Source organism: Calonectris borealis, chromosome 5, assembly GCF_964195595.1.
Source record: "Calonectris borealis chromosome 5, bCalBor7.hap1.2, whole genome shotgun sequence".
NCBI classification, from domain to species: Eukaryota; Metazoa; Chordata; class Aves; order Procellariiformes; family Procellariidae; genus Calonectris; species Calonectris borealis.
Genome location: NC_134316.1, coordinates 20,437,276 through 20,463,086, shown reverse-complemented (window position 1 = coordinate 20,463,086; position 25,811 = coordinate 20,437,276). Strand labels below are relative to the sequence as shown.

Genomic DNA, 25,811 nt, shown 5'->3' with positions numbered 1-25,811 from the left:
GCGCCAAGGAGCAGCTGGGGCAGCTGCTGGGAAAGGGACAAAGAAGGACGCGGGGGGACGACGGGAGTTGCTGAGGGGCGCCGGAGGGAGCCCAGGCACCTTTCACCCCTACGTTCCTGCCCAGCCGCCCGCCAGGCCGTACCTCACCGCGCCGCCCGGCTGGCGCTCTCCGCCCCGCTGTCGGGAGCCCTGCCGCGGGGCAGGCGGGGCGAGGCGGCCGGGATCGGGGCGGCGCAGAGGGTCCGCCACGGCCCGGCAGGGGGCGCCGCAGGCGGAGGCCGCGCACTCTCCGGCGCGGCGCTCCAGAGCCGGCTGGGCCTGCGGCGGGAGCGGAGCCGGGAGGCCGCGGTGGGAGGGAGGGGGCACAGCACGGCACGGCGCGACGGGAAGGGACCGGGGCTGCGCGACCATGGAGATCGGCACCGAGATCAGCCGCAAGATCCGGGTGAGAGAGAAGCAGCCGGGTCGCTCCCTCTCCACCCGCGGCAGGGGTCTGACGCCGCTTTGGGGGGCAGGCCCGGCCGATGGCCGGGGCGCCGGGCTCCCTCCGGCCTCCCCTCAGACGCGGGGGTGGCGGGGGCGCTGCGGACCCTGCACCCGCCGAGCCCCCTTCCCCCGGCGGAAGGAAGCGGCGGGGTGAACCCCCGGCCGGGCCGGAGTTACCGGGAGCTCCCGGCGGCGTGCGGCCTTCGGCCTCGGGGCTCCCCGGGGAGGGGTACGAACAGAAGAGTCGTTGTTTTGGGAAGCGGAGTCGGGGTCCTACCGTACCCCGGAGGGCAGCTGCCATCTCTAGAGTTTTCGCCCTGCAGCGGCCTGCCTGGGATGCAGGCCCGGAACCGGGGGCTGCTCGGGAGAGGGAGCAGCCGTAGTCGGGCGTTCTGGTGTCAGCCGCCGTTACCGTCAGGGCTTGTCAGCTGCTCCCACTCTCAGTTTGAAAATCCTGGCAGGTTTTTTTTCTTGCTGAGCCGGGAATGACCTTTTATCAAACCATCCGGGATTCTTTTTCTTTGCACCTTATAAGCCCGGATGGTCTCTGCTTAAAAAAGGACAGCTGGGACTTGGAGGTTGTCTGGTAGCACCAGGAACTGCTATATAGAAAATATGGTAGAGAGTGTGAGATTCCTGGTGGTTCTCGCTATTCTGCTGTCAGTCCCTCACTGTTACAACGTTTATATCGTAAGCAGTGGAGACTAGGAAAAGTGACATGTTAAAGCAACATGTTCAAACAGTTAATGAGAAAAACTTTGCTAAGCCTCCCACCGTTTTGCAGTTAGAAATACTTTATTGCTCCATCCCTTAAATGCTATTTCATTATTTTTTAGGGTGCTATAAAAGGAAAGTTGCAGGAGCTGGGGGCTTATGTTGGTAAGTTTTATCACGTTTAGCAATCTTCTTTAGGTTCATTGTTGTTAGATAGGAAACAACCAGCTAGTTAATGGAACAGCATATTTACTTACCCGTGTTACTGTATACAGAGGCCTTAAGCATGAGATGAATTATCCGAAGTGCTGGACTAATATGAAAGAAAAAGGCTTACTTCACAAAATATGTATAGTCTAAATGTAAGAGGAGGCAGTATGTGGACATTGTGAACTAAAAGGAAATAACTAAGAAGGCTAACAGTCTCCTCTTTCAAGGAGAAATGGTGGCAAGGGATTTGAAAGAAAAACAATCAATGATATGTCTGTGAATATTTAAGGAAGTTTCTTTGAAGCCCAAAGAGAAACATTATATAAAGCGAGATCCTTGCAAATATAACAGCAGTTACCTGTCACCACTCTGAGATGGAGTCAGTCTTTCTTAGGCATTTTTTCAACAGCCTTTTGAATTCAGGGTGAGGCATTTGTCAAAATTAGGAGAAAGGCTATGACTGTAAGACAGAGATAGGCTGACTGTTTTAGGAGGTGGAAAGGCCGTGTCAGAAACATTATGTAGGAGAAATCTGCAAAATGTAAGAGCTTGACTGTTAAGGGGAAAACTAAGAGCTACGTTAAGCTAATGTTGATGAAACATATGTAACTAAATCTTGGAGGCAGGGTGAGATTTTATTTTGCATTGTGAGGAGAGAGATATGAGCAGTGTGAACGAATGTGTTTGTTTGGGGTTTTTTCCTGAATCCAGGATTAAATGGATATTGAACTTAAAAGCAGCTGTTTTTTACAGCAGTAAAAGTTGGTAACTTAACACAGTGTTCTGTTGGAAGCAGAATACCTCAGTCCTGCAACTGCCTTGTTGTCTGTGATACTTCTTGGATTTCAGGTGAAGGAAAGGAATTGAGAGCATAGTTCAGAGATCCCATGAGTTGCAGGACCAAGTTCAAAGTTTGTAGTTTGATCCTGAATTCATCTTATTTCCTATTTAAAGGGGGCCATTTTATTTATGGAATCAAAATGTATTGACTCCGTAGAAGGGAGTTACCTACGAGCTGACGTTCTGAACTTAGCAGGTGCCAAGGAACCGTGTTTAGAATTTTTTCATTGTAAGATCGTCTTTTTTCACCTTTAAAAGTTGTCTTTTTCAGTAACTCGTTTTTGTTTTTTTACTGTCATTCAAGTTTCAATTTCTCAGTCCTTGATTCTTTGTCTGCTTTTTCCTGCATTTCTGAAAAAAATCTTTCTTATCTCTAATACCAAGATGCTGGTAGAATACTAGTAATCTTTGATTCCAACTATGGCTGATTATTCTTTTTCTGTTTTTTGTTTCTTTCTGTTTCCTGTATTCAGAAGGCAATTCCCCAGATCAGCATACGATGTCTGCACTTTCTTCTCAGTCAGCTTCTGAACTTCTTTAAATAACTTTGTATTCTTTATCGCTAAGTCTGACTTCTCTTGGCCTCCTTTTTATTTTTAAACGACTGTTTCCAAATTTCTGTCATTTTCAGGTTTCTTTTCTTGACTAGAATATTTTGGACAACTTTCCAAGTAATGTTTTTCAAAAACTCTCTTCTTTTAGGTAACTGGTAAAAATCGGTTCTCCCTCATTCTAGGCTCTGTGAGCAAGAACTGTGCTTTTGTTTCTTTCTGTAACTGCTAGTTCTTTTCTTTTGAAAAGTCTTCTACAACAAGACATGTTGAAACTTATTTGTTGTGTAGAACTTACAAAGGAAAAATTCATATCTGTGAAGCAAAATATAGTTAAATATTCATCAACTATCAAAATTTTCAAGAGGCTACAGTTTTACATGCAATTTAAGTTGGCATAAGCCAACACAGTCACTGAGAGAAGTAGTTGTTTTCTTTCTTTCCTTCTTCTATTGTACTGTTACAGGTAATTGTGCTAACTTATGTTTTGATTTATGCTTAACGTATCATTTTCTTTACTTTATCCTGTGTTGAACCACCTGAGGAGCGGATGAGATTTAAAAGTAGCTTGGCCAAAAAATAAAATTCGTTCTAAATTCCTAGATCTGGTATCCATCCATCTTGTGCACTTGTAGTTTACATTTAGAAAAAAAAAAAAACACCAAAAAAAGTTAGGGTTTAGGCTAGGAATGTGTTGTGTTGGAACACTTGAATAGTGATAGTGAAGTGCACATGCAATGTATGAATGTTATTTCTGTAGTCTAGGGTACAGATTAATTATTTACAGCGTACATAGAGAGACATAGAAGAAAGGCAATTCCTTTGATTTGTATTTTGATTTCTATTTAAGATTTCTCATTTTTCAGGTCTTTTTAATGTTGTGTACAGGCTTAACTTGATGAAATGAGTATAGCTATATTAGTGGGTTGGTTCAAATTCACAATTTGAAGTGGATTTCCCAACTATCTTCACTTACTATTGTTATGTTCATGTCATGGAGTGGTATTGGAAAGCATGAGGGTTGATTAAACTAAATTGAAATATGTGCTCAAAAAGCATACTTATGCCCTCGAGCAACAAATGCACCATTCCGTCCTTCAGAGTAGATCAGAACTAGGCCAAAGTAAAAAGCCAAATACCAAAATCCCCAAAGCCTGAATGTATTAATTCTGAGCACCTTTCTATCCATTCTGATGAGTAGGCGTACCCTGTGTGAACAGTCCAGCAGGGGAATGGATTTCTCACTGTGTATGAAATTGCATACATTAGGGAGTTAGAGAACAAGACTCTTGGGGTTGCTGGTTTTGTTTTGTTTGTTTGTTTGTTTGTTTTAAGGCCTGATATTGATTGTTTTTGTAGATGGAAAATCTGGAAGTTAATACAGTTTTGATTTGTTTAATGCACAAATCAGAAAGGGATATTTATCTGTTTGGTCTTTGTAACTAACGGAAATTTGACAAGGATAAGGTGCTATATTTGGCAATATTTGAAGTGATAAAAATTGTAGATGGTTGTTACTGTTCAAGTAGAAGGATACAAGCAGCAGAGTTGCCTTCTTTTATCTTGTCCTTTTTGTGTTTTATGTACTCACTTTTTAAATACTGTTGTCTTCAGCTTATGCTGAAGTTGATGATCTTGTAAAGTCGATGATCTTTTATTCCTCAGTCATAGCTGAAACTTGTATTGAACCTCAGAGGAAATGCAAGTCTTGTTAATTTGCTTACCTAATCCTCTGTCTGCAGAGTCTTTATAGTAAAACTGGAAAAAAAAATCTGGTGACATGTTTAAGGATGTTTGCTATATCTTTTATGATTTATTATACTTTAAAACAACATATTTCTCTTTCTATTAGATGAAGAGCTCCCTGATTATATTATGGTTATGGTGGCCAATAAGAAGAGTCAGGAGCAGATGACAGAAGACCTTTCCCTTTTCCTTGGAAACAATACTGTCAGGTTTACTGTCTGGTATGTTTGTAAGCTACTTGTCACACTTCTTACCAGTAATCAGGACTGCTTTCTGTAAGTGAAACCTGAGAATTTAAGAAATTACTTATCTTCCCGTTGTGTAATTTACATTAATCAAAAATTTTACTTTGTAGCTGTAATGAGTAAACTATTTTTAGTCTGTCAAGAGTTAGGCTATTGCACTGACAATTAAGTGGCAAAGGACTGGAGGGCTTATATTTTTTCTTTGCTCATAAGTCAAGTCAAATTTTTGAATGAAGTGTGAAATGCTCAGGTAAGTGAGGGCCATATGTTGAGTTAAAAAAATTATTCCTGCACAACCCACTGTGAGCATGAGAGTGTTATTCACTGTAGTTATATGTAAAATAGTTATTCAAAGACAAAATTCTTTGCTTTTATGCTAATAGTGCTTCAGATTGCTGTTATGCATGGGAATTACTATATCAGGACAGATGAGCACTGGATCTAATTCTGTATACCGTCTTTGACAAGGCTTAGCACCAAATGCTTAGGTATTCCCACCTCTCAGGCTGTTTATTTATTACCACCACCCAGCTCTACAAAACAAAAGTAGAACCCCAGAATTATTGTAAGTGGGACAAATTAGCAACAGATGAACTCTTTTCTAAACTCCTGACAGTGTGGATTAATTTATGCTATACTGCATGACAGCCATTATAATATTTCTCATGCATTTTCTAATACTGAATTTGGTTTACAGTGTAAACCTTTAATTAACTCCATGTTTCAGAGTATCCAAACAGATATTTCACTCCAGAGATTTTTCTTGCTTTCAGAGTTGTGTATTATTTCAAGTTAATCTTATTTCTGAGTCTCTAACCTAATACGGTTTTAAGGAATGTTAGTTTGTTTTGTATAGATTAGAGAAATACTACATTTTTGCTGCTTTTTTAGTTTGCTTCCTTTGAAATTTTCATACTGACTGGTTACATTCGCTTCTGGTATTTCTTCTACATGATTAGTAAAGTTCCTCTTTACTTGGTTAGGAGCTTTTATGCTATTAAATAGCAGAGAGAAACATTTTAGAAGTTGGGTATGTTATGAAACCACAAACATTGATAAAAAGTGGAAATTAGTTCCAGCTATTATAATTCACTCTATTAACTATTTAAACTGATTGATTTCCAGTGACAGTGTTACTTGTATGGATATAATTTGAGTTTGCTTTCAAATTTTTCTTTTTTTCCTGGCATTTGTCAAAAATAGAAGAAAGGAGTGCAATTAGGCACGCACCCCTTTTTTTAAAAGTACACGGGCATTTATGTTCTTTGTTCCCCTTTGTGGCCTGCCTAGGCAAAGTTTTTGTGTTTCACTGTATCAGTAAGTCATGCCGTTGTCTTTCTCATAGTAGTTTTGGGAATCAGTTAGACAAATTAGCAAGGTTTACAAGTTGATGAGGGTAACTCCAGTACTAGGGTTTTGACTGAATCCTGATATACAGTAAGAAATAATACAATAATATGTTGCAGAAAACACTTTTATGGTTTTGTAAATGAAACTAAAACTGTATTGAAAAAAAAATGAAGATGTAGAGAAAGCAAATTTCAGTAGAGAAATCAAGATTTTTTTTTTTTTTTTATATATATTTAGAACTGGATATCAACTATATGTAGATATTATACGTACTGCTGGTTTTGACACCTGCTTAAATTCCAGATGTAATGAGTCTTTTATTCTCAATTCAGTATCCACATTTGCTTATAAATACAAATTCAATTTCAGAGTGCTTCATCAGGTAATGAAGTAGGTATTGGTTAAAAGAATGATGGAGAAGAAGACAAGATGAAACCCATGGAATAAGCTGTAAGAGGACTGATGGAAAAAAGTTAAATAGCATTGTAGTTGGGAGTTTTATATGCTTTTATTTCTTTCAAAGGCGACTCAGAATGTTTACATCCTTAAACATTGGGTCTCCGGCTAAATACAGTACTCAACAAGGTCTGCCTTCCTTGATTTGTCTCTGTAACTGGTAATTTGGGGTCATCTAGCAAAAGTTTCACAATAATTCTGTGGCAGACCTGGAAATCGTGCTGGCTGGCCAACACTTCTTACTCTGAACTAAGTGTCAGGTCACAGTTATCTGGAGGTCAGTGTGAAAACTGATATGCATCAGCAGAGCTCAGTTAACTAAACTTTTAAGAGTGTTCTAGTGAAAACTCACAAGTAGGTTTGAGAAGCCTTCCTTATACTCACATGCAGTCTTACTTTTCCCAATTTTCAATGTTTTTGTTCCGTAACTCCTTTCTAATATTCAGTCTAAATTATGGAGATGCGCATGATCAGGTTTGAATTCCAAGTAGGATATGCATTTAAGTGTTGGGATTTTTTTTTCTTTTTTTTTTCTTTCTTTTCACTGTCATGTGTGTTTATTTTTAAACAGCATTATTTTATAGCCTTTCAATTTTCTGTATTGCTTCAGCTTGGTGCCTTTTTCACAGGCAAATGGTACCTCGCTGAAATGTTTTTGCCCACCAACGTCTCAAAGAATATTGTTGGTATACACAAAGCATGCTGGAAGAATCCTGAGTATGTTAAGTGCTATGAATTCTATGTTGTTTAGGTTTGTATTTACAATTATGTTTAACTTTGCTGTGTAATTAAAGTTTCGTATACGAAGTAAAATTTTCAGCTATACTTTAGGCTTCTAACTTAGGTGTTTTGAATCACTCCTTTTGAAGACACTTAACTCACACCATTGATTGTAGTGAAACAGTGGAAAGTACTGGCTTTGATTATGTAAACCAATTAAATGCTGAAAGTAGATGATGTGATGAGTACCCTACCTGCATGTATGAAGACTCACTGGAGGCAAGATACTTAAAGTCTCCCTTTTGAGGTTAAACATACATCAGCTGATGGAAAGTGAAGTCTTAGATAAATGGGATGCTTGTTGGGGGATGGGTAGGGAGGAAGGCAGTTGGTTTCTGAAAGATTGTTATTCTGAACGTAAGTTAAATTTATTTTATTTCTCCTTTTTCTCTTTTGGTTTCTTCCCTGTTCCCCATCTATTTCAGGCTCCATGGTGTTTTGGATAAGCTGCGATCTGTGACTACTGGTAAGTAAGGAAATTAATTTTGAGTAAAAGTAGGTTTATCTTCTCTGTGTAGTGTTGCATGTCTAACGGTTTTCAAAAAAGATCTTCGCTGACTGTTTTGTTAATTTTAAATGTGTATGGTCTTTTGGGTCCTGACTCTTTAGAAAATTGCTTTATATTTTGAGATAAAGAATTTATTTCTGAGTCCGGAATGTATTTCTGGATGTTTCTTGCTGATGTTTTCAGCTGAAACAGCTTTCAGCTTGTTGTGTTTTCAGATCTACGCAATGTCTTGTTTGCAGTTTCTTAGCTACATTTACTGCAAAATCTGTATTGCTGTGCTTTGGTGTAAAAATGAAAGGTACCTGTCTCCACAGAACCAACTAGTGTAAAATCTTCAGAATCTAATATCTTTGAGAGCAACCTTCCTTCCAGCAAAAGCAGTTCATGTGTGAGTGATGAGAGGAGGCGTGAGGATATCTTGCCACCTCTTGCAGTTTCCAGCACTCGGACTGAAAGAAATGACTCAAGAGTTTCAACTAGCTCACAGGAACAAAGGAACACTGCTTCACGGTAAAGCTTCTGGTTACTTGTTAACACACATTCAGACATTAGTAGTTGTGTGACTGCAGTAGTCATTCTGAAGAACACAGATGCTTGGAAAGATTGAAGTTGTTTTGAAGAGTAAGGCATTGTTACGATTTGTTGCATAAAAAACGTTAAATCAGGAATTCAGTTCCATTTCTTTAAGCAACAGATGGGCTTAGATTAATTAACCAAACTAAAAATAGCAATCAGTGTGTTAGATTTTTATAAAAAATACCTTAATGATTCTTCCCTGCTGTCTTTGTTTAAAAGACAGTTCTCATTCTCCAGAACTTTATTTGCAGATGAGTTAATAGTTGGCAATTTCTTATTTTATCAGGCAGTCTTGTGAAGATGGTTCTGCATCCCGCTTAACATCTACAGTCAAGCCTTTGAGGGAATTGTCACCTTCTGAAGCTGTGATTGACATTAAACCTGAACCAGATGATCTAATTGATGAAGACCTAAACTTTGTGCAGGAGAATCCTTTGTCACGAAAGAAACCTATTGTAACTGTAACTTATGGTTCTTCTCGTCCTTCTGCTGAAATCTACCGACCACCAGCTAGCAGGAGTGCAGATGGCAATATACATGTGCACAGATTGTCACAGCAGGGCAACTTACAGGGGAGCCGGCAGTTAGACACGCAAAGCTGCAGGTCTTTGGAAACAGGCCAGCTGTGCAATCCAGAAGCATTTGGCAGCTTAGCAGAGAGTTACAGACCCACCTCCAAACTTAGTGCCGATAAAGTAGGCAGTGAGGTTAGTACGATCTAAACTATTGCAATATTTTACACTTGCTATGAACCTAAATTGCTATGTACACTTCCAGTAAAATCTTGACCTCAGAGAAATCGAAGGACCTCTATCACTGATAGCAGTCAGATTGGGATTTCATTCTTTGGGTCCACTGCTAAAAAGAGATTGCATAGTTCAACATCATCACCTGACAGGTTGCTGCATCTCAGAGTTAATTAGCTTGTACATCTTCATGTCATACTGAGTTGGACTAGGGGGTTAGCACATTGTTATGATGCACATGATGAATCAGAAATAATAATTTTGATCTCTAGATCACTGGAACAGATGATCTTCCATAAGTGCTATGTAAATCTCCAGCTTTACACAGTTCTGTAAATCTGTATTTTTTGGATGCTGTTTATTCATACCTATGCTAGATATACATTAGTCTCTAAAGCCCAGATATGTTGCTTATTAGGATTATCATTATTATACTATTTAGAACCATGGCATTTAAGAACTCCTTGGGATGGGTGTTGTACAAGGACAAACTAAAAGGTGATTGCTGCCCCACGTACTTGGGAGGCCAGACTAAGCCAGGCAGGGTGATAGCCCTGGCTGATAGTTTTAAGACTATCCATATGAATCAGTTAAGAGCCCTGTGTGAGAGGAATGAAGATAGTTATGGCTGCTAATGTTGTAATGAAGTAGAAATTTTACATACCTTGTATTCCGAGTGCATCTGTGTTTGGTTTTGCTTATATAGTTCTCTGTCTTTGCTACTACTTACTTAGTTCCATATAAGGGATAATGAATTTTATTCGGAAATCTAGAATGCTTTACAAAGATATGTGCTGATGTCTTTGTTTTTTAAGATGGGGAATTGAGAATGAGAATATAGTGATTTGTTTAAGGCTGTACATAAGTTATTGATGAATGACAGTCACATCTCTCCTTGGAAATGTTAGAAAAAGGTCTTGTGATAATTTTCTCCTATTTCATGAATAATGTCCAGAAGAGGGCTATTTCAGGAGTGTTTCTTAAAACTGTGGACCTTTGCTGTATTGTACCTTCTCTTAGACAAGTCCTTGTGCTTTGGGAACTTTTACCTTGAAAAAGGTAATTTCTGTAGGTATTGGGTTTTTTAACTGTATGAATCTTCTGTATCAGTGTAGTCCAGGTCCATCCCTTAGGATATTTCTTTCTCCTTGGAGGATATAGGATCATTTAAAGGGTACTGTGTACAAACCTGGCATCCAGATGCCTCATTGCGCTCCTGTGTAGTTCGGTGCTGAGTGATGGTTCCTACAGCAGTTATTGATGTGTGCTTTCTCCTATGCTTTCAGGCAGCCTAGCATTTCAGTTTGGAACTATCACATGCATTGTGGTGGAGGCGAGTGGCTGTGTCAGAACAGGGACCTTGCACTGACTAAACTGGACCATCCTGGCTCTGCATAGCTAATACCATCCTTTGGAATATGCAGCTTGCTAGAAATTAATCCTTACACTAATCTGAAATTAGAGTTGATACAGAGGAGAAAGTAATTCATACTGATTTCACTTTTCTCTATCAGACTTTCAACAGGTGCTTCTTGAAGGGTAGTATGAATTTCTTTGGGAAACCCTGTTTTTTCTGTAGATGTTGGATAAATTGACTTTACTTTAGACTTTTTTCTTCTCCTTTGCTAAATGTTATTTACAGTTATGTTTTTAATGAGGTGTTTCAGTGTAAATACGTCTGTCTTTCACATTCTGTAGTGCTGTCACTTGTTTCTGCAGACAGTACAGTACTCCTAGACTTACGCAACTTGAATGGAAGTTCTCCATCTTCTGGCTATAGATATAATTGCAATATTTTCTTTGCTGGCTTATTAATACATGTTTTATGCTAAATGAATTGTTTGGCTGCTCTGTTTGTTGTAGGAAGAAAGCTCCAGGAAGAGACGGTTGCCTGTTGTAAGCTCAGTAGTCAAAGTGAAGAAGTTCTGTAATGATGGGGAAGATGAGGAGGAGGAGGAAGATTATGGATTGCGAACAGGAAGTATCTCCAGCAGTGTGTCTGTACCTGCAAAGCCAGAAAGAAGGTATTTAAGATCTCAGTGATTCTGTGTGGTTTCCAGAAATAATTTAATGAACAAAAACTTTGAAAGTGGAAGTTGGGGAAAACTGTTTGCAGTTTTGAAAATTGACAGACAAAATTCAGTAAGCCGTTTTTATATTTTTTTGTACTATCTCACAACTGTGTGTGTGAGATGTCTGTTTACACCACCTTTTTTCCTCTGATTTTGTAACCTGTTTTTATTATTGTGCATAAGCTGTAACAGAATGTGAAATTTTACACTACTTGGAAAAAGTTTACTGGCAAAAGAACATTAATGTTGGCATGTTTCAGACCAGTTATTTAATGTGGTAAAATAATTTTCCAGGAGTTTTAATTGCTTTGTTTTTATTTCGGGAATAGTTTTCAAACCAATTATCACTTGTTCTTTAAGGTGATTTTAACTTTTCAAAAGACTTGAGAGGTTTTTCCTTTTTTTTCTGCTCCCTAATTCTGTCTGAATGTCAGGTGTCAGTCAGAGTACATCAGTGGTTTGTATCTGATTTTCAAAAATAAGAGGAAGAACACTTAAACTATGGAAGAGATGGTTCTACTGATCTACAGTGCTAGCTTGTATAAGATTTGTTTTAAGCTAATACACTTTATAGAATTTATCTGCAGCGCCACGGCACATTTATCTGATTTAAACTTCTTTGTTGTTGATGTTCAAAAACAAACAGAAAGCTTTTTTTACAACTAATATGTTTTTGGTAGAGTCAGTTTTCAGCTGGATCTTACTCCCGGGGGCAGCTGCATAATTACTAGTGCCAACCCAAACATAGCAACAGGCATGTGAGGGACAGAGGTGGGAGGAAATGAATGGCAGAATTTGTGCCTCTCAGATGCAGCAACTTAAGCTGAGAGGTGAAATCATGCCTCTGGACTTCCATTTTTGAGAGCATTTTGTGGATCCCCATCCACTCAGAGTATAGACTAACAAGCTGAAAACAAATACAGATGAAATGATTTTAGATTATGATTTTTTTCTATCAGTATTATGCGTAACTGTGTTAACTTGTTGAAATATCTGTGTTTAACATAGATACAGTTGCTGTTGCAATTCGTGTACGGTTAATTATTTTTTTTTATCTCCCTTAGACCTTCATTGCCACCTTCAAAACAGGCCAATAAGAATTTAATACTGAAAGCAATCTCTGAAGCACAGGAATCGGTTACAAAAACAACCAACTATTCTGCTGGTAATTAGCATTATTTTTGTTTGTGCTAAGCTATGATATTTCCAAGACCTGTTTTATAAATCCAAGCTAAAGATAGCACTTAGAGATAAAACAGAATGTTAAATAGCTTATGTCAGTGATACACATAAGGGATTTTCTATGTCCTGTGAACATTGCATTAATCTTCAGTGATGAGTTACGAAAGCATAAACAAGAGAGGACAGTTGTTTAAAATATATTAATCAAGACAGTAAGTCTGTAAAGTATATAGAGACAAAATGGAAGTGCCAGAAGTTTTCTGAAGTTAATAGTTGCCAAGGAGGAAGTGTTTAGTATTAGGCAGGTCATTTGATCTAATTGGTTGCTCTTTTTCCCGTTTCTGCACTCTCTTCCTTCCTTCTGAAAGATGAGGAGGAAAAAGCCAAACAGCAAAAAATCAAAATGCACTGGGTATAGGTAATAGAAGTGCAAAATAACAAACGACATACCAATTGAAATATCGGCATATATTGTCTTTAAACAATGAGGCTGCAATTTTAGTTCAGTGGTTTTAGGTATTGAGTTGCAGTTGATACAGCAACTGAGCAGTTGCCTATGTGTAGGCATTCAGTTCTCCTAGCTAGGAGAGACTTCTGCTGAAGAAGGGCAAATTCAGCTGTTGTCTCATGTGCTTTCATTTCATTGGGTGGTAATAAATCTAGTGTTGTCAGCAGGAAGCATTGCACATTGCCAGGGAAGGAACAGTCACTAAACTACCTAAACCATGACTTTTATGCCATCTGGAGCAAGGCTGAAAGCTATCCAAAATCTCTTGCCGGCTCTCTCTCAAAACCTTCCTTCTACGTTAACATATTAAACAAAATGGTAATTGTGAACTTCTTCCCTGATTTCTTGTTATTACTTGTATTGTCAAGGTTGCACAGGTGCTGACCTGTAGTAGATCTAAAGGCGCGAGATGTGTGTGGAGTCTTCTGTGTGCAAAGGCTCTTGAATTGCAGGAGATGTCCATGCATGTTAGAAGTGGGATATAGAGTGAGCTGGTTTTAAAACAGACTAAATCGTATGGCTGACTAATAAAGATTGTTGCCAAACTTAAAATTGAAGAAAAATTGACTAAGAATAGTTCTAGTAAATTATTGAATTGCTTGACTACTCACAAAATATATTTCATTCAGTAAATGAACTTCTAAAAGAAAATTATGCTTCCTCATTAATAGCAAATAATGTAAGTGCCTCCCAAGCATTCCCAAGTCTTCATTCTAGACGGTAAACAGAAAGAGCAGTTTGTTAAGAAAAGAGGTAGGAGCACTGATACTCCTAAGTTTTGATGCCAGTTATCCGGTAAGGAGCCTTTATGGTAGAAAAAGCAGCAACACAGGGAACAGTACTTTGAGGTGATGCAGGAAGCTCTTTCCTGTGTACATAGCAATATGGCAGGAAATAAAACATAGCCAGAAAATTTTAAAATTAATTAAAACTATTCATTTTTAATAGTGGTGGTCTTGTAGTATGGCTTACCAACATGAGAATATTTCAGTGGAGAGACCAAAAAGCACCACTTTGTTGTTTAATACAGAGGTGATTTGTGAATTTTATCTGAAGTATCGTGCAGGTTTTTCCACTTCAGAGGTATTAATTCATGTATTTTTTAAGTATTTTGAATGGAATATGGAAATAAGCTACTTTGAAATACATAGGTAAAACAAAATGGTAAGATCATAAAATTATAAAAATCCAGTACTGAGTGGTACCATTTAGCTGTATGTGTCAGAAGTTGAGTGCTGATGTGCTATTCAGCCAAGGGAAGAATATGCTTAGCTTTTCACAACCAGTTCTGACGGTCTTAGCAGAAGCCAAGTAAAGAAGTCAACCTGTCATCCTGTTACCCCCAAATTCCATGCTACAACTACCTGAAAGGAGGCCTACAACCATCTAAAAGAGGTTGTAGCGAGGTCTCTTTTCCCAAGTAACAAGTGATAGGACAAGAGGAAACGGCCTCAGGTTGTGCCAGGGGAGGTTTAGATTGGACATTAGGAAATATTTCTTCACCGAAAGAGTTGTCAGGCATTGGAATAGGTTGGGGAGTGGTTGAGTCACCATCCCCGGAGGTATGTAAAAGACGTGCAGATGTGGCGCTTAGGGGAATGGTTTAGTGGTGGACTTGGCGGTGTTAGGTTTTGGAATCAATGATCTTAAGGGTCTTTTCCAACCTAAATGATTCTATGATCCTACTGTCATCGAGTTTTATATTCTATTTGCAAGCACCTTAGCATAGGGTAGCTGGCACCGTATGAAAAGTATTCATTGATAAACCGTGATTGTTTATATGAAAGGTGGAATGAAAAGTGATTTCAATACCATAAGAAAGTACCGAATGAATTATGTGTAGAAGTGGATGAATGCTTTGCTGATGTCACTCTAATCCTTCTCATGCTGTTTTGTCTTACAAGTAGATGTTCTGAGGTGCCACTCATAGAGTGCTCTATGCACATGCACGAATGTGCTTTGACACTAAGAATTTTACAGGTAGCTGAAGATGATTTTTGTGGAGACAGATGCTTGGGATTTTTTTGTTTGTGTGTAGGAATTTATTAGAGTTATTTTAGCACCATATGTAAAAATAATACTGTTGTGTGATTGGGTCATATGTAAATCATTTACCATTGTCTCTTTCTTTAAAGTTCCACAGAAACAGACTGTTCCAGTTGCACCAAGAACTCGAATTAGCCCAGAAGAATCTCAGTTAGAAGTAATCCATGTGCAAAACAGACTGCCTGCTCTGAGTTCTCAGCTTCAAGTAGAAGAGCTGAAGGAGCAGACAGCTGAAGGAATTCAAGGTCATCTGATAATGTTCTTTAAAAATTTTTACCAGGGAATGTCATTTTATAACAGGCTGAGCAGAGAAAAGAAATGCTTTTAATTTTTAAGTCAGCTTCAAAAGTTGCATGTGGAAGTGCCCTGAAAACCAAGAAGCTTTCTAAAGCATGGTTGTAAGAAAGATACAAATATATATACACACACACATATATATACACGCACACACACACATATATAGATAACCTCAGAGGAATTAATCAGTAAGCAAAGGGTAGTATAGCATTCTGGCATATCACTGAAGAATAATTTTGCATAAGCAAATGCAATAAGCAAACGTATCCGTTTATATTGAAATAACTTCTCTTTTCCCCATCCTTTGCATTTTTTTCCTTAATATCTTGTAGGAGTAATTCTGTCACAAAGCTTATGTGAGAGACTTAAGGTACTCTACATTTGGAATAGTTTTGCAGCATATGAAGTACTAAAAGATTCTTTCCAACATATTGTTTCCACACAAATAGTTCTAATTGCTTTTTTTTGTGTGTGTGTAAGTATTGGAGTACTCTATTTGCTGTTACAGGACCGCTGATACCAGGGTAACTGTGTGAACAGTAAGCTTTGTTATTACTTCTGTAATGAAACTCCTGAAGGAAAATGGCATAACATTTAAAGGCAATCGGAGTATCTTTTCAGCATGATTTTGTTACAAAGAAGGAAATGTGTGTCTGTCTGTCTGTGTTAGTTACAAGGAATCATAAAAAATAAGACTGTGGAAAAACACTTCTGTAAGAAGTGCTTACTCTTGCTGTGTTTAGATACGAAGATTGTTGAGTAAAATTTGGTTTGAGTAATATCTTTGTTACATCAGCTCACAGTCATTGTTAAGGAATGGTAAACATTCGTTATTAAAAAAAAAAAAAATCTATTTTTTCAGTCTCTTATTTCTCATATAGATGTGTTTGGAATCTTTCCGCCAACATAAAATAGTTGAAATTGTATCTGTAAAGTATGTAAGAAGAAGCTTTATCAGTCTTTGAATTATGCTAAATATTTTTGCTCTTTTGCCATTGAAATGGAAATGACAGCTTGCTTAGGAAACCTACAGAAAGCAAAATAAATCTTTTCAAACCATAAGTCAAATGTAGGACAGTGCTAATCCGGTTTGTTTCACCTCTTTTAAGAATACTATAAAGTAGTCCCATGTAGTTAGCTGCTTTCCTCTGTGTGTGTGTGTGTTCTGTGAATAGTCAACACCTCTACAAATGAGGAGGAAGAACTTGGTCTTTGTAAGTTGCCATACCCACAGACCTAGTTTGTGCTGAGCAATGATTATGGGAAAGACTAGAGTCTTTCAGTATTTAGATTTTGCCATGCCATCTGGCTGGAGAAAACTTGTTACTGTTTCTGAAACAATGAGAATGGCTTCTTTTTGTTAGAAATGTGGAGGTTTTTGTTGTCTTTTTTTTTTTTTTTTAAATCAAGAAATAGAAGAGTATGCTTCAGGTCTTTAATCTATAGTTTCATTTTGACATGTAGTAAAGTATGCTTTTAATTACTGGTTTTTTTAGGAGCTGAACAAAAGGAGCTCTCTTCTCGGCTCCAGATTGATCCTGTGATTGAAGATACCTTGCAAGTGACTCAAGGTTAAGTCTTGTGATCTTTTATTCCTAAATAAAAAATGCTAGTTTTCAAATTGAACACTACTGCTCAGTGAATGTTAAAAAATGACTTCAATTAATTATACTGATTTCTAGTATTTTCTACATCTCTAAGGAATAAAAGTGTTACATCAGTAGGTATTCAAAGCCTAAGAGATTTTGGGGGTGTTCGACTCCCTCCAGTAACAAAGTTTCCTGGTCTGGCCTAATATGGCCTATGGCTCCTGTTGATCCACTTCTGTAGAATAAGCAAGGAAGTAAAAATGTTTTCTGGAAGCTACTAGTAAGAAATTAAAACAAAATAAAATTAGTTTATCGGCCATGTAAATTGATATTTACAAATATACTGTAAGTTAAGAGTACAACTACAACCTTATTTTTCTGCTTTCTCTGTAATTTTTCTCCCAATTCAGATTACTATGATGCAGAATCTATGGTCCATACGGATACTAGGTCATTTATCCTGAAGAAGCCCAAGTTATCAGAGGAAATAGTGCCACAGAATCAGCAATTGGGAAAGAGGGCTACAGAGGCAATACGAGTACTCTCAGGACGTCTGATACAGACACGGTAAAAAGTTACTACTTTTAGGACTGTTACTAGTCAGAATGCTTGTTTGTGCTTTAGATGGAATCATTCAGTCATACTTGTGCTTTGTCAGTCCAGTCAGGATCTGTGACATCATGGAAAATGGACTGCCATTGAACAGCAGAGGAAAAAAAGCAGGGGCAAAAAAACTCCCAGAAAGCCTTCTTTCTAAATGGAAGATAATTCCCAGGGTCAAGTGTAGCTTAAGCATGTCTTTGATTTGCAAGAAAGAAGAAGGAGGAACTGAAAAGTACTGCTCTTTTTTGTCATAGCTGTTCTGATTTCTGAAATCTTAGTTAAGTAATAGTTTTGCTTAAATTGCCTTTAGTTTTACACCTGTTTCATCCTGAGATTACATTTCTTAAGAAATGTCTTTTAACACAATATTGAGTGTGGTGGATCCTGAGCTCTCAGTGCTGGAGGGAAAACAGCACATTCTGCATGCAGATAGCTCAGTACCAGTAAGACAACAAACAGTTAAGTGGCACATGTGACAAGTGATTTAAGGCTCCTTCCAAGAGAAGTTTAAGGTTCATGTCAGCTTTGAATGATGTGTTGTGGATGTTTTTTTTTCCCCAGAGGAACAATGGTCAGTGCACAGTCATTTTCTTAACTTGTTGAAGACCTTGGTAGTTCCTGCTACCAAATAGTTTTATGATCTGAGTTAAAAACCACTGAGAACAATGTGATGTACTTCATCAGTGGGCTGCTGTGTTTGAGAAAGTGTTAATGTTTCCTTTCCATGAGTGACTTTAAACAGCCTGTGTTAATTAAAAATAAAACCAACAATGAACAAAGAAACCCAAAAGGATAACCTCGCAATGTCACAGTTGAAAACTGAGTGTGCTACAGGAGAGTGGTAAATTTTTGCATGTGAAGAGATAAATTTCTGCTTGAACTTGAAAGTTCTGGCTAGTGATGTTTTTGATGTGTTGTTTTTCTCGCTTCTTAAAGGGGCTCTATACTGTAGTTGCTTTTAGCCTGATTTCATAGAGAAGCAAAGTTTATACTGTCACTGTTTCTCAAAGTGAGAACTCCATAGTGTGTTTCCAAATACTTAGAATCACATGCCGTTCAGGAAATCCCTTGGGTGAAATGGGTGGGACAATGGAAGAGTGGAGAAAACTTATGCATCCCCTGTTTTTATACTCCCTCTTTTATCCACGTTGACTAATATCAGATACAGGATACTAGACTGGACTGATTTTTCGATCAGGCTGAGCATCAAAGTTCTTAGTGTCCGTATTTCAATTCTCTCTTCCTAGCCCTAATAACTTTTGTATCCACTGTTTCATAATGTGCTGTTCAGTATTTTTGAGGAGACACCTGTTTTGTGTGTTAAAAGGTTCATGATTCCAAGAATTATATTTACCCTCGCTTTTTTTTGTCTCAAAACTGCAAATTCCTCAAAAAATTAATCACTTTCCTTTATTTAACCGTGTCTGTAAATGAGCTTTCGGATCTATTTGTTGAGCAGAATGCAACAAACTGAAATGTACCTGCCAAATTCTCTGTTGCATGCCATTGCAAGCTGTATTTCTTATTAGTGCTTCAGAGAGACTGGAAGGCAAACTGTTAATTGGAGTATATTATTAGTACTATTAAAAGGTTTGTTACTGCGTGACACTCCATAGATTAGCTTGTACTACTTTTAGGTACTAGTGCAGCTCACTTCTACGCAAACCTCTGGAGTAAGAAAAACTAATTTTACTACATTTCTTTCTTTGATAGAGACCAGCTTGCACAGCCAGAGAAACCTGCTAGTCCCAAGTTCATCGTGACACTGGATGGCGTGCCCAGTCCACCAGGATACCTTTCTGATCAAGAAGAGGAAGATATGTGTATAACTGAAGGATTAAAGCCAGTTACCCAAAATATGTGTGCTGGCAAAGGATTAAAAGGCCTTCGAGCACAGCAGATGCAAATTGTAACCAGGCAGCTAGAGAGCTGTGATGGTAATTATGCTTACCAACAGGATCTAACATTAATGTGGTGGTTTGATTGTGGATAGAACTCTTGGATATATCATCCTTAAGAAATCAAAGTGATGGTGTTTATTCTTCAAATTAGAACATTCTTTAGGCAAATGAAATGTAGTAGTTCAGTGGGGCCGTATCTTTAGAAGCCTTTATCTTGATAAACTAGAGCAATACGGCACATAGGTAATTCTCCATACATCTCAGTATTGGTGAAATTTGTTTTTTTTCTTTTCAAAATGTAGTCTGTCTTCATTGCCAGAAATGTGCACTTCTTGTTGACCCATTATGATTTGTCCCCATGCTGATGGACAGGAGGTTTTATGATGAACGTTTTGCCGTGCCTTGAACTTTAAAAAAATCATTTGGTGTTTAATCTTAATGTTTCTGTCTAGATTTGTGATATCAAAAGGAGCCGGTTAAATATAAGGTGTTGGTAGGGTCAAGTTGCTAGAATCTCTGAAAGTAAAACTTAAACAGTGTATGATTTTACTTGAACATTATATATTCAAGATACCTTTTGACTAACAAGGGAAATTGCTTGCTGAAGCCTGTGTTTTAATTGTTTAAAATGCTGAAACGGTGATGAAAAATATAGAGGATATTGATTTGTCATAGACATGTTGAATACTTGCCTTAAGGTCACGCTTAGATTAATTTTTTCAATTTTCTTACGAAAAGAACTTTAATTTCCATAGTAGTAGTGCATTCAAATTTTCTGAACTAAATATAGTATGTGATGCTATACAGAGAACTTAAATTTAATGGATCCAGCGGTAAATGTGTAATGCAATTATGAGAGAACCATGGGGGAAAAGCTAAAGATCTTTTAAGTCCATGTCGTTTCAGTCCCACTGGCTTCAGAAGTACTACTCATATCAGGCAGTCTTAAAGAAGAAAGGAATGTTATATATCCATTGGCACGTTTGTACTAGTACTATGAAATATATATTAGAGTACTACCCTTGCAAATCTGTGCTTTACTAGTATAGTCTGTTTCATACTCCTTGCTAAAGCTCCTTGGTACAGGAGAGCGTTGCTGGTGTAGCTACATTAGCTGGTAGTAGCACGGGTGTGACTGAAGTTCACACAGAATCAGGTCAGTGTGGAAGTGATTTGTACAAGTAATGTGGTTTTATGATAAGATAGCATTATTTGGCTTCAGTGCACTGCAAGGAGAAGGCATAAATGCGGCTGAGGATGGAATGAAGCTGGAGCAAGTGTGTCACTAGTGAGGTTAGAGAGGTAAGTCTAGCAGTCCTGGAAAGCTTTGAAAAGCCAAAGGTTTAGGCAGATTTGGGAAAATAAGACAACAGTGAAGGCATATGCTTAATTGCCTGAATTTGCAGAATGAGGTTTTAGAAATAATGTTAAATAGGAGAAAGTCAAAGTCCCAGAGTTCCTGTAGTGAAGGTATTGAATGTTTCAGCTTGGAATTTCTTAAAATACTACTTGGATTGGAGTCTGGGTTCAGGTAACTGAAGTGAATGTGGTATCTGTCTGAGCAAATTACATGGAAGTGGTTCTTTTTCGGTGTGTGTCCCCATACTAATAAATCATATCTGACTAGTGTAAAAATTGATTTTTTACTTTATCTCTTGATATAATTTTCTAGAGCCAAAAATATCTTGGAGAAAGGAAGCGTAGCTATTATTAACATGTGGCTCAGCAGAACAGTCGTAACTAAGGTTCAGTTGAAGAATCTTTGTCTTGTCTGATCAAGATCTACTCTGTTCACACCTCTATTTGGATTTGTGAAGAAAGTGAATTTATTTTGCTTGTAAATAGTGCAAGTTTGATCTTTTATCACCAAAAGGCAGCTGTCAGTCCAATATTACGACTTCTTTCACTTTGTAGTTTTGGAAATTTTCTTCAAATAATATGATTGTATGTAAATTTTTACTGTCATGACTTTTTTGATTAATAGAGGCTTATCAAGAATTGGGTTAAAAGCAGAGAGAATAGGAAATATTGTGAATTTCAATTATGCTATACTGTGTACGCCAAATTGCATATAGAATCATAAAGGTCCCAGCTTGGTTTTTTTCCTCTTTTCTTTCTTTCCTAGTGGATATGGAACAGTTAAACGTGCTGCAAAAACAGGAGAAGGTGCTTGAGCGCTGCAAGTACTGGCCTGCCTGTAAAAATGGAGATGAATGTGTGTACCATCACCCCACACTACCTTGCAAGTGAGTAGTGCAAAGCTCATCCACTTGACCTGTTATTTTTATTTCAGCGCTACAAATTTCTGTGTTAGTAAATATTCCAAGACAGTGTAAGTCTGTTAGGGTAGGGGTTGCAGCTAGATTATCACACTGTAATGTCTTCTGTTTTCCTCTCTTCTACCATGTGTCAGAATACAGTGATGTTTTTAGTAAGTAGAGTCACAGCTGTGCTCATGCAGAAAAAAGCTTAGTTTAGCATACAGGCTGGTGTTTTTGTGTTGCTTAGAGATGTGGGAATTGGTGTCTTCTTAAAACAAGAGGCACTCTTCTGCTAGCTGTCAAAATGCTTTTGAACATGTCAGGGTACCATTACCATTACCATGGTAACGCAGTAATTTTTTATTTGAAAGCAAAGGCTAACTCTTGAATGTGTGCTGTACCTTTGCCTTCTCTTCCCCAAGCAGCAACAGTCTAGAAAAATCGTTTCTGTTTTGAGATAGATGTTACCAGATTGGGTAGCTTCATTTACTCAGACATTTGAATTTTCTTTTAAAATCTGACATAACTAAATTCAAAATAATACTTTCTGTTCTGTAAATGAACGACATTACTTAGTCAGTTCTGTGCCCCTCTGTGCAAAGGTCTGAATTCACAGTGCCTTTGTTGCTCTGCACTGCACACTAAGAATAATGCGTCTTAGCTTGCAACAAGTGGTTTGCTACCAAACTCCACTGAGTGTGAGGTAGTTCAGTTATTTACTGCATGTAAAGAGTGTCCATGGGGAAAACGAAGATCTGTTTGTGTACAGCTGGTACACTACACCCGCACGCCCTGCTTTGGGAGTAACTAACACACGTGCACAAGCCCTGTTGTAGTTCTGGCTTTCTCTGATATTCTGGCTTTCATGCACAGCAGCTGCTTGGGCATTTTGCTCCAAGTATGGGCTTATGACTTAATTTCTTTTCCCTCAGAGTTTTTCCTAACTGCAAATTTGCTGATAAATGCCTGTTCATCCATCCAAACTGTAAATACGATGCAAAGTGCACTAAGCCAGACTGTCCTTACACTCATGCCAGTCGACGAACCCCCCATCCACCTCCTAAACCAGGTGAGCACCTCTTGTTTTTCTGAGCTTTAAATGAAAGTGCTGAAGGAAAAGCAGTATATTTGGAAGCAGAAACTGACAGTGGTGAAAAAATAATTTTTTGCTTGATTTGACTTAATTTTCTTTCAACTCTTAATGCTAGATGAACAATAATGGTCCAGTGTTACTGCAAAAACTGTTACCAGAAAAATCCCTGAATGCTCTTATGCAAGAGCCCATATGAAATCTATGCAAGGCCGAAGTGGTGACTTGCACAAAGGATTAGCCAGCATTGCTAAAATTTGTTTCTTAAATTGGATACATGTTGTACCAAGAGCTTGTGACACAAATTGAAAACAGAGGTTTCTGTCTTTGTATGAACATTTTTTTCTTTAATGACACTGTAGGAGTTAGCTTTATGTAATGATGAGATGACTTTCAGGGATGAGGTTACCCAGTGAAGGCAATAGCTGTGCTTGGATTACGGGTTGGTATTCCTGAGCCTTTGAACAGTGCCAAGGTGGAGGGCCTTTACTCCACTGAAGTCATGATCTTTCGGAAGTGGTTTAGCCCTTAGTCATAGTACGGTGCAGTTTTGTTACTTTGCCAGAAGGCAGAGTACAATGTGCTTATCTCCTGTATCGTTTCCAGCAGCTCCCGTGTATTCCTGGAAAGTGCACTGCCTGTGCTTTTCCGTCCGGTTAGCTTAAACTCTAACAGGCTTGCTGCTGTCTAAATTTAACATTTGAATGTCTCTGCCTACCAGAATCTCTGCTTAATTCGTTGGAAGCATTGCCATGACCATGGTACCTTCTGTCCTGAAATGGTGAAGAACCAAGACCAATGATTACCTGACAGTCTGTTCTACCCCAGGATGAGATCCACTTGGTGCATTGGGATATGCTTCCCATATTTCTTGCAGAACTTTGGTGTACTATAAAACATAATTTCTTGCAGAAGAATTGATATATTTAAGTTTCTGTGGAACTACATTAAAAAAGCAGTTTATTCTGATCCAGGCTCACTTCCTATTCTTTTCTTTTCTGCTATTAGCACCACTACCCACACCGTCTATATCCTCCAGTAGTCCGCTGTGCAAGTTTTTTCCTGCTTGTAAGAAAATGGAATGTCCATTTTACCACCCAAAAGTAAGAATTCTCTATCTCCTATGTCTTCCCTTCCTTTCTAGAAAGATACTTGAAATATGTTACTTTGGGTTAGGAAATGTCACTAGCATTTCACACTTTTTGCTTTTACTTTCCACATTTTACCTTTAGCTCAGAAACAGAATATGCAAAAGCACTGACTTAAGGAATTTGGAAAACTATATTTTTAAATAATCTTTCTACCAGATGCTTCTGGGGAGTTTCAAACAGGCAGAAAGCCATAGCGCTTGTCAAAAATCTGCCCAGCCAGGATGCTGGGGGCAGAGGAGGAGGAATCTCGTAGCCTCTGTGGAAGGAATATGTTTCAGACTCTTGACTCTTCATTCAGATGTGCTGCAGTATACAAGAACTTTAAAGATTGCCCAGTTACCCTGGAGTATATTAACATAATTTATATAGTACAAGAGTTTATAACTCGGGTACTTCTATAGAATTGTGTCCCTGCATATTCTTATGCCAGTAAGTTTAGTGCTTTTTCAAGCCCTAGCAATGCTGAAATGCACTGGGTCCCCAGGACTCTGTTCCCAGATATTACTGGCCAGATGCTCTGGCTTTTCCTCTGTCTCTCAGATAATGCTGTGTCGTGCTCCTAACTTCCTAACGCAGATCAATTGAAACTAAACTCTGTAAACCCTTAAAAGCAAAGGAACTTCCACCTCTTAGTGCAGTGGCATCTAACTCTCAATTAATACTTTTGAAAAAGGATTTCCTTCTGTCATTGGGTTGAACTGATTGCACTAGTCTGTGTAGCTGTCGATTCAATTGTCTATAGGATATGTCGTACAGTAATACAAATTTGCATGTACCACAGTCTAGGTTAGCTTGTTCAGGAGTTCAGCCAGCCAGCTTTGAGCAGCCTCTTCTGAAATGCTTTCATTTGTAGCATTGTAGGTTTAACACCCAGTGTACAAGACCAGACTGCGCTTTTTACCATCCAACTGTTGCAGTACCTCCACGCCATGCCTTGAAATGGACTCGAGCTCAAACTAGGTGAGATACTTTTTTTTAAATTTTATTTTTCTTGGTTAGGCTTAGAGTGTATTTTGTGACTTACGTCACAAATGTAAGTTTATTCAGAGGAGTAATGTATGTGATGAACAATGAAGATTGTATGAAGAAAGATACCTGTTATAGGCATCTTTCTTTTAAAGAGAACTCTACTGGGTTTTTTTAGTAGTATAAACATTAACTAATGTGATGCAACACTGAGAAACAAGTACCCTGCAGCTAGGATATGGCAGAGTCATTGGAATCCTGACCTGACATGTTGTGTTAGGAGTTTTATCTATCTGAATAAAGCTGAAAATCCAACATCAGCTCTTCTCTACTGTTGTTTTGTCTTGTGTCTAAGCTCTCTTTTCCACAAAATGTTCAGATGTTTCTTGGGGTGATTCTGGCAGAACAGCTCATTTCTGTCACCCATCCACAATTTCACAAACTGCTAGCAAACTTCCCAAAGCTGCAGTGATTGGTCTGTCTTAAAGATAGTCAAATCACGTGAGCCTTTCACTCTAACCAATCATCTCATCTGCAAAGGTCTTAATTGCTACAGGGGTAGGATGCAAATCAGTTCTCAAATCATCTTTACAGACCAGTAGGATTGTTACTTACGTTAATTGTTTTTCTCTTTCCCCTCAGTGAATGATGATGATACAACTTGGGACTGAACTTTGCCTCCTTTGGACAGTAGTAGAAAGGAAGATTAACCACCAGGGGCACAGGATGTTAGAAAAATTCATGCATTTTGAACTTTTAATATACATTGTTTTCACAAAATGAGGTTGATTGCATACTTGAAATGTCTCTAATTTTCCAAGTTTGTAAGTTTGAGCAATTTTACATTTTTTTTACACTGTAAGAAGAAAATGTCTGTGTAAGAAAAGTTTTACTTTAAAGTCCATTAAAAACTTTCAAAGCACATTTTGTGTTCTAT

At 38.3% G+C, this 25,811-nt stretch overlaps 1 protein-coding gene across 6 annotated transcripts; it reads left to right on the top strand.

Annotated features, from left to right (window-relative positions):
• Positions 1-286: 286 nt before the first annotated feature.
• On the top strand, positions 287-25,798 carry ZC3H14 (zinc finger CCCH-type containing 14). 6 transcript variants are annotated; one of them, XM_075151341.1, is made up of 17 exons: positions 320-445; positions 1,323-1,365; positions 4,654-4,768; positions 7,804-7,844; positions 8,201-8,396; positions 8,749-9,169; positions 11,072-11,232; positions 12,345-12,445; positions 15,106-15,261; positions 16,810-16,884; positions 17,313-17,469; positions 19,219-19,442; positions 21,532-21,652; positions 22,600-22,736; positions 23,766-23,860; positions 24,762-24,868; positions 25,517-25,798. In XM_075151341.1, exons 1-17 carry the CDS (start codon positions 410-412, stop codon positions 25,521-25,523), a joined length of 2,193 nt encoding a protein of 730 aa, XP_075007442.1. In that variant the 5' UTR covers positions 320-409; the 3' UTR covers positions 25,524-25,798. The 6 variants fall into 6 exon arrangements, 5 of the variants coding, with proteins under 5 accessions (XP_075007442.1, XP_075007441.1, XP_075007443.1 ...); XR_012673833.1 differs by lacking the exon at positions 23,766-23,860 and having other exon boundaries at positions 287-445; XM_075151342.1 differs by lacking the exon at positions 1,323-1,365 and having other exon boundaries at positions 336-445.
• Positions 25,799-25,811: the final 13 nt, after the last annotated feature.

Bases quoted from the DNA above. Each gene is read 5' to 3' on its own strand.
- ZC3H14 (XM_075151341.1), top strand. From the start codon at position 410: ATGGAGATCGGCACCGAGATCAGCCGCAAGATCCGG. The intron at 446-1,322 runs GTGAGAGAGAAG...ATTATTTTTTAG, and splicing joins AGATCAGCCGCAAGATCCGG to GGTGCTATAAAAGGAAAGTT. The intron at 9,170-11,071 runs GTTAGTACGATC...TGTTTGTTGTAG, and splicing joins CCGATAAAGTAGGCAGTGAG to GAAGAAAGCTCCAGGAAGAG.